The following is a 14,015-nucleotide window of genomic DNA, read 5'->3' as shown; positions in this document are numbered from 1 at the left end:
TGATTTTGTTATCGTGAGAGAGCTCTCCAAGGGAGATTACTTCTTTATAGTTTCGCGGGAAATTTGAATAATGAAAATTTCGAAGCAGTTGATTATATAAACAATATCAAAAACAGACTTTTTAAATACCGAAAAGGAGGTTTGGAATTGAAACAAGACATACAGTGTAATATAACTAAGCATAGATTCTAAAACTACTGTAAATGTGTCCATATAAATATTATTCCTGAATAAAACCATTAAAAAGTACCAGGTCCCTGAAAGTACAGAGGAGACATGTCGCGTTGATAAGAATTAAAGTTAAAAAGTTAAACATCTATTGGTTGATTTTTATAATGTATTTTGTCTGCATTACTGTGTTGTGGTTTATGTGTAGTTTTTATAAAGTTATATCAGTGATGTACATGAATATGTTATATACGTCTCTAGTTATCTTCTAGAACCAGAATATTTGAAATAGTTCAAATATATTGAATGCAAAATTAAAACATGCTATACAAACTACAATAACTTTTATTTGAACTGAAGTATTATGTAATTGAACAAAAATGTGTGTTCTTGTACAAATGAAGTACTAACTTGCCGGATACAGGATACAGTTTGGACCACAGTAATGTTTGTGGTATGTTCGTATAAATAGATGACTATAATCCCAGCTACTACTGTCTTTACACAAAAATTCTCCACTGAGAACTGTTTACGGTTTGAAGAACATATGATTATCATTGACAGAAGATTTCACCCGGACCTTGATCTGTGACCTTTAATATTAATCATGCTCTGTATAATTTTATGCATATCAACTTGGATTATTAATAATGTCAAAATATTTACCAATGACCATGGCCAGGCCATTACACACTGGTCACTCTCTAGCAGTAGTGGTAGGGATTATCATTACACACTGGTCACTCTCTAGCAGTAGTGGTAGGGATTAGTGGTAAGGATTATAATTAGTCTGGGGTGACTCTCTAGCAGTAGGGGTAGGGAGTGGTAGGGATATCATTACACACTGGTCACTCTCTAGCAGTAGTGGTAGGGATTATCATTACACACTGGTCACTCTCTAGCAGTAGTGGTAGGGATTATCATTACACACTGGTCACTCTCTAGCAGTAGTGGTAGGGATTATCATTACACACTGGTCAATCTCTAGCAGTAGTGGTAGGGATTATCATTACACACTGGTCACTCTCTAGCAGTAGTGGTAGGGATTAGTGGTAAGGATTATCATTATACAGGGGTCACTCTCTAGCAGTAGTGGTAGGGATTATCATTACACACTGGTCACTCTCTAGCAGTAGTGGTAAGGATTATCATTACACACTGATCACTCTCTAGCAGTAGTGGTAGGGATTATCATTACACACTGGTCACTCTCTAGCAGTAGTGGTAGGGATTATCATTACACACTGGTCACTCTCTAGCAGTAGTGGTAGGGATTATCATTACACACTGGTCACTCTCTAGCAGTAGTGGTAGGGATTATCATTACACACTGGTCACTCTCTAGCAGTAGTGGTAGGGATTATCATTACACACTGGTCACTCTCTAGTAGTAGTGGTAGGGATTATCATTACACACAGGTCACTCTCTAGCAGTAGTGGTAGGGATTATCATTACACACTGATCACTCTCTAGCAGTAGTGGTAGGGATTATCATTACACACTGGTCACTCTCTAGCAGTAGTGGTAGGGATTATCATTACACACTGGTCACTCTCTAGCAGTAGTGGTAGGGATTATCATTACACACTGGTCACTCTCTAGCAGTAGTGGTAGGGATTAGTGGTAAGGATTACACACTGGTCACTCTCTAGCAGTAGTGGTAGGGATTATCATTACACACTGGTCACTCTCTAGCAGTAGTGGTAGGGATTATCATTACACACTGGTCACTCTCTAGCAGTAGTGGTAGGGATTATCATTACACACTGGTCACTCTCTAGCAGTAGTGGTAGGGATTTTCACTCTCTAGCAGTAGTGGTAGGGATTAGTGGTAAGGATTATCATTATACAGGGGTCACTCTCTAGCAGTAGTGGTAGGGTTGATCATTACACACTGGTCACTCTCTAGCAGTAGTGGTAGGGATTATCATTACACACTGGTCACTCTCTAGCAGTAGTGGTAGGGATTATCATTACACACTGGTCACTCTCTAGCAGTAGTGGTAGGGATTATCATTACACACTGGTCACTCTCTAGCAGTAGTGGTAGGGATTAGTGGTAAGGATTATCATTATACAGGTCACTCTCTAGCAGTAGTGGTAGGGATTATCATTACACACTGGTCACTCTCTAGCAGTAGTGGTAGGGATTATCATTACACACTGGTCACTCTCTAGCAGTAGTGGTAGGGATTATCATTACACACTGATCACTCTCTAGCAGTAGTGGTAGGGATTATCATTACACACTGGTCACTCTCTAGCAGTAGTGGTAGGGATTATCATTACACACTGGTCACTCTCTAGCAGTAGTGGTAGGGATTATCATTACACACTGATCACTCTCTAGCAGTAGTGGTAGGGATTATCATTACACACTGGTCACTCTCTAGCAGTAGTGGTAGGGATTATCATTACACACTGGTCACTCTCTAGCAGTAGTGGTAGGGATTATCATTACACACTGGTCACTCTCTAGCAGTAGTGGTAGGGATTATCATTACACACCGGTCACTCTCTAGCAGTAATGGTAGGGATTATCATTACACACTGGTCACTCTCTAGCAGTAGTGGTAGGGATTATCATTACACACTGGTCACTCTCTAGCAGTCAGGGATTATCATTACACACTGGTCACTCTCTAGCAGTAGTGGTAGGGATTATCATTACACACTGGTCACTCTCTAGCAGTAGTGGTAGGGATTATCATTACACACTGGTCACTCTCTAGCAGTAGTGGTAGGGATTATCATTACACACTGGTCACTCTCTAGCAGTAGTGGTAAGGATTATCATTACACACTGGTCACTCTCTAGCAGTAGTGGTAGGGATTATCATTACACACTGGTCACTCTCTAGCAGTAGTGGTAGGGATTACAGGGGTCACTCTCTAGCAGTAGTGGTAGGGATTATCATTACACACTGGTCACTCTCTAGCAGTAGTGGTAGGGATTATCATTACACACTGGTCACTCTCTAGCAGTAGTGGTAGGGATTATCATTACACACTGGTCACTCTCTAGCAGTAGTGGTAGGGATTAGTGGTAAGGATTATCATTATTCAGGTGTCACTCTCTAGCAGTAGTGGTAGGGATTATCATTACACACCGGTCACTCTCTAGCAGTAGTGGTAGGGATTATCATTACACACTGATCACTCTCTAGCAGTAGTGGTAAGGATTATCATTACACACTGGTCACTCTCTAGCAGTAGTGGTAGGGATTATCATTACACACTAGGTCACACTCTACTCTCTAGCAGTAGTGGTAGGGAGGGATTAGTGGTATTATCATTACACACATGGTCACTCTCTAGCAGTAGTGGTAGGGATTATTATTACACACTGGTCACTCTCTCTAGCAGTAGTGGTAGGGATTATCATTACACACTGGTCACTCTCTAGCAGTAGTGGTAGGGATTATCATTACACACTGATCACTCTCTAGCAGTAGTGGTAGGGATTATCATTACACACTGGTCACTCTCTAGCAGTAGTGGTAGGGATTATCATTACACACTGGTCCAAGCATCCATTATTACCAATACATACACATCTTATTACCATTACAAGCATCCATTATTACCAATACATACACTCTCCATTACAAGCATCCATTATTACTGATACATACACTCTCCATTACAAGCATCCATTATTACCAATACATACACTCTTCATTACAAGAAACATACACTCTTCATTACAAGCATCCATTATTACCAATACATACACTCTCCATTACAAGCATCCATTATTACTGAAACATACACTCTCCATTACAAGCATCCATTATTACAGATACATACACTCTCCATTACAAGCATCCATTATTACTGATACATACACTCTCCACATTACAAGCATCCATTATTACTGAAACATACACTCTCCATTACAAGCATCCATTATTACCAATACATACACTCTCCATTACAAGCATCCATTATTACCAATACATACACTCTCCATTACAAGCATCCATTATTACTGATACATACACTCTCCATTACAAGCATCCATTATTACTGATACATACACTCTCCATTACAAGCATCCATTATTACAGATACATACACTCTCCATTACAAGCATCCATTATTACTAATACATACACTCTCCATTACAAGCATCCATTATTACTGATACATACACTCTCCATTACAAGCATCCATTATTACCAATACATACACTCTCCATTACAAGCATCCATTATTACTAATACATACACTCTCCATTACAAGCATCCATTATTACCAATACATACACTCTCCATTACAAGCATCCATTATTACTGAAACATACACTCTCCATTACAAACATCCATTATTACTGAAACATACACTCTCCATTACAAGCATCCATTATTACTGATACATACACTCTCCATTACAAGCATCCATTATTACTGAAACATACACTCTCCATTACAAGCATCCATTATTACTGATACATACACTCTCCATTACAAGCATCCATTATTACAGATACATACACTCTCCATTACAAGCATCCATTATTACCAATACATACACTCTACATTACAAGCATCCATTATTACCAATACATACACTCTCCATTACAAGCATCCATTATTACTGATACATACACTCTCCATTACAAGCATCCATTATTACCAATACATACACTCTCCATTACAAGCATCCATTATTACCAATACATACACTCTACATTACAAGCATCCATTATTACCAATACATACACTCTACATTACAAGCATCCATTATTAACAATACATACACTCTTCATTACAAGCATCCATTATTACAGATACATACACTCTTCATTACAAGCATCCATTATTACAGATACATACACTCTCCATTACCGTTATTAAGCATAATACAGTTCACAGTACAAGTTACTTGGCACACTCTTTATTCATTAAAATACATTAACAGTTAGACTGTATCATAGTATTTTCCTTATCTGGAGATCACATTTATTAGCAACTATAAATGTACATTATATATACATTTTAAAATCAGTACAAAATAACATAACAAAAATGATAATGATTGGATATAAATCAAATTCAAAATAACACATCTTGTTTTTTCAATAACACAATAATGTACTGGTAATATTCCATCTTTGAAATCAGATTAAATTGACTGACTGCAAACAAAAATATATTATACATGTATCTACAGCAAAGTCAGGAAATCAGGATTACATATCTGAAACCAATGACCTTCTTACAAGCACAATTTTTTAAGAACAAATTCAATAAATGTCCGAATATCTTAAAATTTTCCAGGATTACAGTTCATTATACTGTACAAATAGTGTAATATTTAAGTTTTCACACATTACAACAGGACATCATTCAAGCACTAGCCTGCATATTTATCAATCCCTCAATACTTTTATACAACAGTACCATGTGAAGATGTAATTATCTGAATAAGTCAACTTCTTGGGTAATAGTGTTGAACTTCAAAAGAAATTTACTGTCACATTATTATCATTTTCATCTTTTCTTCCTAAATTCCATGTATTGAAATTCTCCACAATATGATCCTTACTAGTAATCCTCTATATCAGAAACTTGTCTTAAAACTGTGTGTATCTCTGCATGTCACATCACAAGTTTGTATGGAATCACTAATGCATTTAAGCTGTAATGATTTTGAAGGTGTTCAAAGTATATGAAAAAACTGGATTTCATTTTATCAAGCCTTGTTTTTGTTGATCTAGTTACATTTTAGATTTGCGCCCATCCCCTGCCATTGGAACATTACGCTCATCCCATAAAGTAACGCCATCACATGAGCAGATTTTCTTGCTGTTCTGAAATAGACCTGCTGACCTGGCAATGATACCACACACTAACCTGTAACAGAACAAAGTAAAAAATTATAACGAGTCTGACAGAACAAATAACAACATGTCAAACAGAACAATGTAACAACATGTCTTACAGAACAAAGTAACAACATGTCTAACAGGACAAAGTAACAACATGTAAAAAAGAACAAAGTAACAACATGTCTAACAGAACAATGTAACAACATGTCTAACAGAGCAAAGTAACAACAAGTCTTACAAAACAAAGTAACAACACGTCTAACAGAACAAAGTAACAACATGTCTAACAGAACAAAGTAACAACAAGTCTTACAGAACAAAGTAACAACATGTCTAACAGAACAAAGTAACAACACGTCTAACTGAACAAAGTAACAACATGTCTAACAGAACAAAGTAACAACATGTCTAACAGAACAAAGTAACAACACTTCTAACAGAACACAGTAACAACATGTCTAACAGAACAAAGTAACACCATGTCAAACAGAACAAAGTAACAACAAGTCTTACAGAACAAAGTAACAACATGTCTAACAGAACAATGTAACAACATGTCTTACAGAACAAAGTAACAACATGTCAAAAAGAACAAAGTAACAACATGTCAAACAGAACAAGTAACAACATGTCTAACAGAACAATGTAACAACATGTCTAATAGAACAAAGTAACAACATGTCTAACAGAACGAAGTAACAACATGTCTAACAGAACAAAGTAACAAATGTCTAACAGAACAATGTAACAATATGTCTAACAGTGTAAAGTAACAACATGTCTAACAAAACAAAGTAACAACACGTCTAACAGAACAAAGTAACAACATGTCTAACAGAACAAAGTAACAACATGTCAAACAGAACGAAGTAACAACATGTCTAACAGAACAAAGTAACAACATGTCTAACAGAACAATGTAACAATCTAATAAAGATATTTCACTTTATTTCATGTACTATATACGTTTGTTTTACTTTCACATGAGTAGCTGGAATGGTTGAACCTGAAAGCAAAAAAAAGACAAGCAAACATGTGAACCATGACTGGGCCACTAAGTGGATTATTTCTCTTGTACAGTCTGAAGAAGACATCATGTTTGTCCAAAACTAATCGACAGAATAATGCTATTTTCAGAATTTCTGCATGAAACAAGGTCGGTGAATATACCAATTTCTTGAAATGTTAGATATAGGGGTGAAAGCAGCACATATTGTCATAAAATTCAACCTGGTTGCATAACAGCAAAGCATAAGAGAAGTTGAGAACCAAATACAGTTTACTTTAGCCTCCGTGTACAATGAACAAAGGCAAATGCCTTAAACAAACTATATACAGTTTACTTTAGCCTCCGTGTACAATGAACAAAGGCAAATGCCTTAAACAAACTGAAGTGGCATCTTATACAACTGGGTTGTTGATAATGCCCTTCCCACCAAATTTACAAAGTTGAACATGTAAAGATAACATTTTTAAAATTCTTACGATCACAATGCAAAAGAATAATAATTACCGATTTTCCGGCTTATTTTGAATGCAGGCATCTGTATCTTCCTCATGAATTATCATCGATCGGCCAATCACATCCTGAATTTTGATATTTTTATTTATCATGTGAAATTCAGACCGCCCATCAGGATGGACCTTTATGTCACCCATAGCTCCAGCCACCTGTAACAGTGATATAAAGAAATGTAATTAATCCATTAATTTCTTTACATCTGGAACTAATCTTAAAGAATACCTGACTTAAGAAAGATTTGAAGGTAAAAAAAGTTTAATTACATGAGGGTATATATATCATCTTATATCTTCAATACCATAAGTCAAAGAGGAATTAACACACAGAATAATATAGACATTGAAACATTGCTTGTTTGATTGCTGTATTCATTGCTCAATGAACAGCCAAGGTTATTGTGAGATAGGGTCTCTTGTAGTCAACAATGACTACCTCAATGAACAACATACAGGAGGCCCACCCTGGCTATCCACAGCAATATATGTAGGGAGCATTGAACCCCAAATCAATACAAAAAACTTGTGATCATTAAAAAATCACCCACCTTTCTTGTCAGAGGTCCCATTCTTCCAAATATATCTCCACAGCTGAAAACAAATTGTAGAGTATTTTTTTAATAACAAGAGGCCCATAGGCCTTAACAGTTATCTGACTATAAAGACCTATAGATGAAAGAGGCAAATTAGGCCTGAAATATACAGCTCAATTACTCTACAGCTTACACAGAAGACATGGTTGGTTCATCAAGGCATTTTCTGCAAACTTGAAATCATATTCTATTACATGCACTACATAATTGTCATTACTTCAGATATATTGCATGTTGAAACTGCAAGCCACAGGCCCAATATTGGCACATTTGATACCTGTGATCTTGAAAAAATAAATATATATACCAATAAAGTTGGTAGCCCTTCATCCTAACATGCTACAGGCCTAATATCATCATCCTTGGCCTTTTGGTTATTGAGAAGAAGTCATTTAAAGATACATCCCTGTGACGTTTCAAGCAAATCAAGGTCATTCCTATTTCCTATGGACCGAATCAAATTTCTGAATTTAAGAAATAATTGCCTGCCCTAACTGATGAATCAGGCCAAAGCTTGTTGTAATCCACCCAGGCAGAAATGAGGAACGGGGTTTTATTTCAGCATCTCCTCCTTTGGGGCACTGTCCCTCAACCTCTAGGGGTCAAATCAAAAATCTTAATTTAGCAAATGATTAACCTCACCCAATGATACAGCAAACCAAGTTTGGTAGAAATTCATCCAGCTATGAAAGAGGAGTAGGGTTTTATAGAAAAAGTTTACACAAAACGCATGTGGCACAATGCACAACACACGATGCATGGTGCATGTCGACAGACGAAACACAATAGCTATAGACAAAACAATATATCAAATTTACCTATTAGTTTTAAAAATACCATTCATGGCGGATTTAATAAAAAGTAAAGTTCTCAAAGAAGAGGTCTTGTCTTAAGATTTCAAATTTCATTTACTTCATGGTAAAAATTGGTTATTATATAGAAATACTAAGGTAAAGTTGTTGCCTTTGAGGTATAATCTCCTTCCATTTCAGAGAATGGAAAGCTTAGATTTGACAAAACCATTATTTCCTATATTTCACATCTAATTCTAAGGATAGACTTACAAAAATCCATTATTACTTTTTCTATAATCAAATATCTCCTTCATGTTTACATAATATGAATGTTTTGATGTTTTTTAAAACCTTGCATAATTTGCACAGCCTAGCCTTAAGACTTGTTGGTTCCTCTGACAGCCAGCTAAAGGTGTACATTTGTATGGTTTGAAAGCCTTAATATCTGTTAGTACCACTGATAGTCTGCTAAAGGTGTACAGAAAATTGCTTGTAAGCCTTAAGACCTTATATTATCACTGACAGCCAATTATAGGTGTACATGTTTATGGTTTGAAAGCCTGAATACTTATTGGTACCTCCGACAGCCATCAGATATATCTCCGCACTCGTGTATAAACAGTCCATGTTTTCCTACGGGAAGTCCATCCACTGTACCTTCTACTACACAGGTGTCCTCCCCAGTCTGCACAAACCTGACAACTCCTTTGATGTTAGTGTTTCCTGCCTCCATCATCGCAACTGCTGCAGCAGTATCCTGTTGCTGGGTTTCTTCAAATAAAACAAGGACAGCTAATTGTTGATGGAGAACCACTAACCAAAGAGGGGGTTATTTTCCTACTGATGATTTTAATTTTTTTCGAGTCAGACCTGGAAATTTCAAATTCAAAGCTTTACAAAATACAATTATCTGATAGGTTTTCTTGCACGCATAAACATATGGAAACGTTATGGTCGTGAACTACCAATCTTCAATACATGTTTATCTTTAAACTCATTCAAGTCTTGGAAAGAAATCCTAGTACCAGGTAAATAAGTGATAAGTCCTTGGTTATAACTTATGTCTGTGTGACAACTTTAACCAACTGGGATATATCAATTCTCACCTGTGTTTGATCCATATCCCTTCAGTACTGCCACTTTCCCAGTTGCCTCTATGAGCTCTTTTACATGGTTAGAGGGTAGAGTTCCCTCCACAATCACCTGTTCATTCTCCAAATTTATTTGTATGGATTTAATTCCTGAAATGTATTCAATATTTTATCAAATTTTACCCAAACACTAAAAGTCTTACAGTAAGTACAATACCTTGGTATACATTTAAAAAGCAGCACTACAAGTGTATAAAATGAAATAATAATTAATAACGTATAAAATATTACAAAGCTATGTATAATCAGAGGTTACTTCCAACATACTCATATCATACTACACAAATATTAGTGCATTCTATGTTACAAATATATCTACAATCACAACATTATAGTTTAGTTGCAAAGCTGTTCTGTCTGAAAGTCAGTGATCAAACACCAATGATTTATCAAACAATGCTAATTCATTATACATAAGTTGACATCATAGTGGTCATGAAAACTTATAATAAGACCAAGTTTCAACTTACCATCCACTCCCTCCAGACTTGATCTGACAGTCTTTGCACATCCATCACAGGTCATTTGGACAGCAAACTCCATCTAGAAATAAACAAATCAAAGATTGAACAAAAAACACAGAAGTGAATGGCACCTTTCAACACAATTAGATAAAGTACAAATACACAGGTAATGAATTAAACTGCATCATGCAATTGTTTCGTTCTTCTAGGACTCGTCAGCGATGCTAAGTGCCTAATCTGAAAACTAGGAGTCTTCATAATTGTACCATGTGATTTACTAGGGGAACAATGATTTTGGTATGGAACAGCAGAAAAATCTGAAACCTTCCACAGCATTTATATATAAGACCATTATCAAAACAGCTTTGAGAAATATGAAACAAAAAGCACAATGAGCTTGTCTCACTCACCCACTTTTATTTGTGATAGAGACCATATTTAACACTTTGTTTATGTAAAGCTACATCAACCCATTCCTCTAATGTTGTTATCTTGTTTTTCTCAAGATTGTATAACTCTCAAGAGTAGACTTTAAATACCATAGCTCATAGCTGGGTTTCACTTGAATTCTATGTGATAGAAGAGGGAAACACAAATTCTTGTCAAGTGTCCTGCTTATGGCCTACATATGTTAAACTTGATCCCTGGGTTTGCATATTATAAACCACCAGACTTTCTTGAAATATCTGTCTGGACTTGACTTCAAATTTGGTCCCTGACAGAAAAAAAAACTTCTAGCAGGATCATATAATACAGAGAGATAAGAAACTGCTTATATCTCTTTTCATATAACTACTTTTTGCAAAATAATTTTCAAACTGGTTGTTTGAACTGATGACACTAACTTTTGTAACAAATAATTTCTATGTTGAATGCTTTTAAAACAAAAATATGTATTTAAGCTGTTTACAGCTGAAATATCATCCTACAATGTATACCACTTTCAGCCTGAAATATAGGAAAATTACCTTTAAATAAATGACATTAAAATTTGAGTAATTTTACGATTGACTAATGTAGTTTTGTGATATGTTAAATTTATTTATTAGTATAACTTTTGTTACCAAAATAAGATTAACTTCTCACTGGCTGACACTATAGCTCTAGTCTAGCCAATCAGTCAAAAGTCAACACTAACTGCAGTATAGATCTGAGTAGATAACAACTGTAATGAAGAATGGGCTTCAATGACTTCACAAATCAATGAAATAACACAAAATTAGCTAACAACAGAGAAGTCTCTAATTAGCTTAGTTTCTTATCCTTCTATATTAGCTTATACATGCCTGCTGTTAGTAACTTGTAAGAGCATAGCTCTTTCTTGGACACTGCCTGCTTAAATTGTCAATGACTATTGTTTGGTAATTAATATAAGTTACTGTCCTGAATTACATCTCTTCCTAAGTGTGTTGACGTTACCTTAGGATTGGCTAAAAACAGAAAGTAGTACTCCATTGGAGAAAAAGTCTCCCTCAACCACCTCTTGAAAAACTTTACAAGGGATAAAAAAAACTAGGTGAACAAGATTAGAGTTACCTCCCTTATATGAACATACTATAAATGTTATTGTATCCTACTTTAACTTGATTATGACAAGCTATGACTTTATTCATTAACACCAGAATATAAAGGTGTCTTTATTCATTTTAAGAATGTTTTACATTGACACCCTGTAGTTTGCAGAATATATGTTTATTCAGGAATGTGTAAAATATAATATCACAGATCTTTATCTAAGTCTGTGATTATACATCCTCAGTTTATCTGGAATCAACATTTTGAAAAAGTAAATATCCTGGTACAACAGGGGCAATTTTTAATATAACATCCTGTAGTGTTTCTGTTCGACAAACAACTGAATGCAGTTATTAAATAAATTGGAGCATATAAATAATGTACATGGACAAAAACATTTGATGCTGATTAATAGGAAGTGGTCTGTTATTCAGCGAGTTTGATCAGGGTAAATAGAGCACCCCTAGTACTTCACAGTACTCATGCTCCCGCAAGTGCACCTGCTATACTTGCTGGCACTGGTATATCTTGCATGTTATGCGCTCCTGCGCCAAATCCACATCCTGAACATAACAACCACTATCATCCCCACACCCAGCACACAGTAAACTACCGCAGTCCTTTTTCAGGTGAAACAGCTGTTTCCATCACGAGGGGAAAAAAACTTGCTACCTGTAATTTACATGCTTCTATACCAATTACGCTAACTGAATAACCGCCCATGATCATATTGAAAGGAAAACAGCACATACACATCTCATTCATTTCAGGTAACTGCACACACACTACTATAACAAATAGATAAATATTAGTCATTACAATTTTACTTCATTATCTCCTCCTTGTAGGTTGTCGTCCTGACAATAACAAAATGTTCCTGATACCCACTTTTCACAACCAAAGTTTCTTTTTTCACATTGTATTATTCTTGCCGTCATTGTCATCATTGCTGCCATCAGTGTTGGTCCATGATGCATATCGCTTTGTTTTTTTTTCCACTTTTGTTTCGCTGTTCACTACTTGTGTTTTTGTTATCTCGAACTTCCATCACTGGCGACAAACTAAAAGTCAGACACAGATAAGAGTGCACTAAATGGTTACATCCCTAGTCGGTGTCTCCTGTGTCATACACTACTTCTCAGGCACAATAACATAGGGGGAATTGGCTGTGGGACAGAAGACAGTGTAATGCTAGGATTACTACCATAATTTTTGTCTCCCTTCGTAAAGGGAGGCTCTTGTGATTTTGTGATGCTGCTGCAACCTGCCCTGCTCACGTCACAGGTAACTGCACACACACTATGATAAAGAATAGATACACATCAGACATTACAAAAAATTCTACATTTATGCCGAGACGTATATATGTCTCTGATTTATGATATAATTACACGTCAACAATATCGACGGAACACTGACAATCGTTGATGAGACAATGCCTAGAAATAGGAAGAGTCGTGGCGATACAGAACGTGTAACTAGCCAACCAACAATAGTCTGCGAAATGACAACGTAATTACCACACTCATGCAGACGAAAATATGATATAAAGAACGCCAATTAATTAATATTTGAATTCCATTTCAATCTTTCACAGTATGACATAGATCATCCCTTTCGCTTGTTATTATAGATACGCTTTATCTAAACTTCGTCTCAGTCTGATTCCTCTGTTTCGATAACCATACATGCATGCAATCAGTTCATTTCATTTTAAATGAGTTACTTCCCATGGAGAATCATCGCAACGTAAGAGGCGTTTTCAATTTTTGGCCCAATTTGCATAAATGTCGTTCCACAAAAATCGTGACATAAAAAGGGTAGTTTCCACTGGAAAGTGAATAATGACATGTCCCTTCTTAAAGTTGATGTAAATCAGAGGAATTAGTTTGTCATATGACACTCACCACCGTGGAAGCCGACATCTTGGAAAATCGTCATCAATATATGAGCTCCAGGTTTTGTCACGTGACTATGT

At 35.9% G+C, this 14,015-nt stretch overlaps 1 protein-coding gene across 1 annotated transcript; it reads right to left on the bottom strand.

Annotated features, from left to right (window-relative positions):
- Positions 1-5,052: 5,052 nt before the first annotated feature.
- On the bottom strand, positions 5,053-13,962 carry LOC132562157 (copper chaperone for superoxide dismutase-like). Its single transcript, XM_060226887.1, has 7 exons — positions 13,945-13,962; positions 10,529-10,601; positions 10,014-10,148; positions 9,486-9,678; positions 8,069-8,111; positions 7,516-7,673; positions 5,053-6,027 (listed from the first exon to the last, which is right to left on the bottom strand). Exons 1-7 carry the CDS (start codon positions 13,960-13,962, stop codon positions 5,892-5,894), a joined length of 756 nt encoding a protein of 251 aa, XP_060082870.1. The 3' UTR covers positions 5,053-5,891.
- Positions 13,963-14,015: the final 53 nt, after the last annotated feature.

Source organism: Ylistrum balloti, unplaced genomic scaffold, assembly GCF_031769215.1.
Source record: "Ylistrum balloti isolate Yb309-2 unplaced genomic scaffold, AGI_CSIRO_Ybal_v1 Utg371358, whole genome shotgun sequence".
NCBI lineage: Eukaryota > Metazoa > Mollusca > Bivalvia > Pectinida > Pectinidae > Ylistrum > Ylistrum balloti.
The sequence above is the reverse complement of the archived record's forward strand: the minus strand, read 5'-3'. Positions and strand labels throughout refer to the sequence as shown.

Excerpts from the sequence above, each read along its gene's own strand:
- LOC132562157 (XM_060226887.1), bottom strand. Across the intron at positions 10,149-10,528 it reads AAGTCTGGAGGGAGTGGATG|GAATTAAATCCATACAAATA; the intron begins GTAAGTTGAAAC and ends AATACATTTCAG. Across the intron at positions 6,028-7,515 it reads CAAAATAAGCCGGAAAATCG|GTTAGTGTGTGGTATCATTG; the intron begins GTAATTATTATT and ends GTTCTGTTACAG.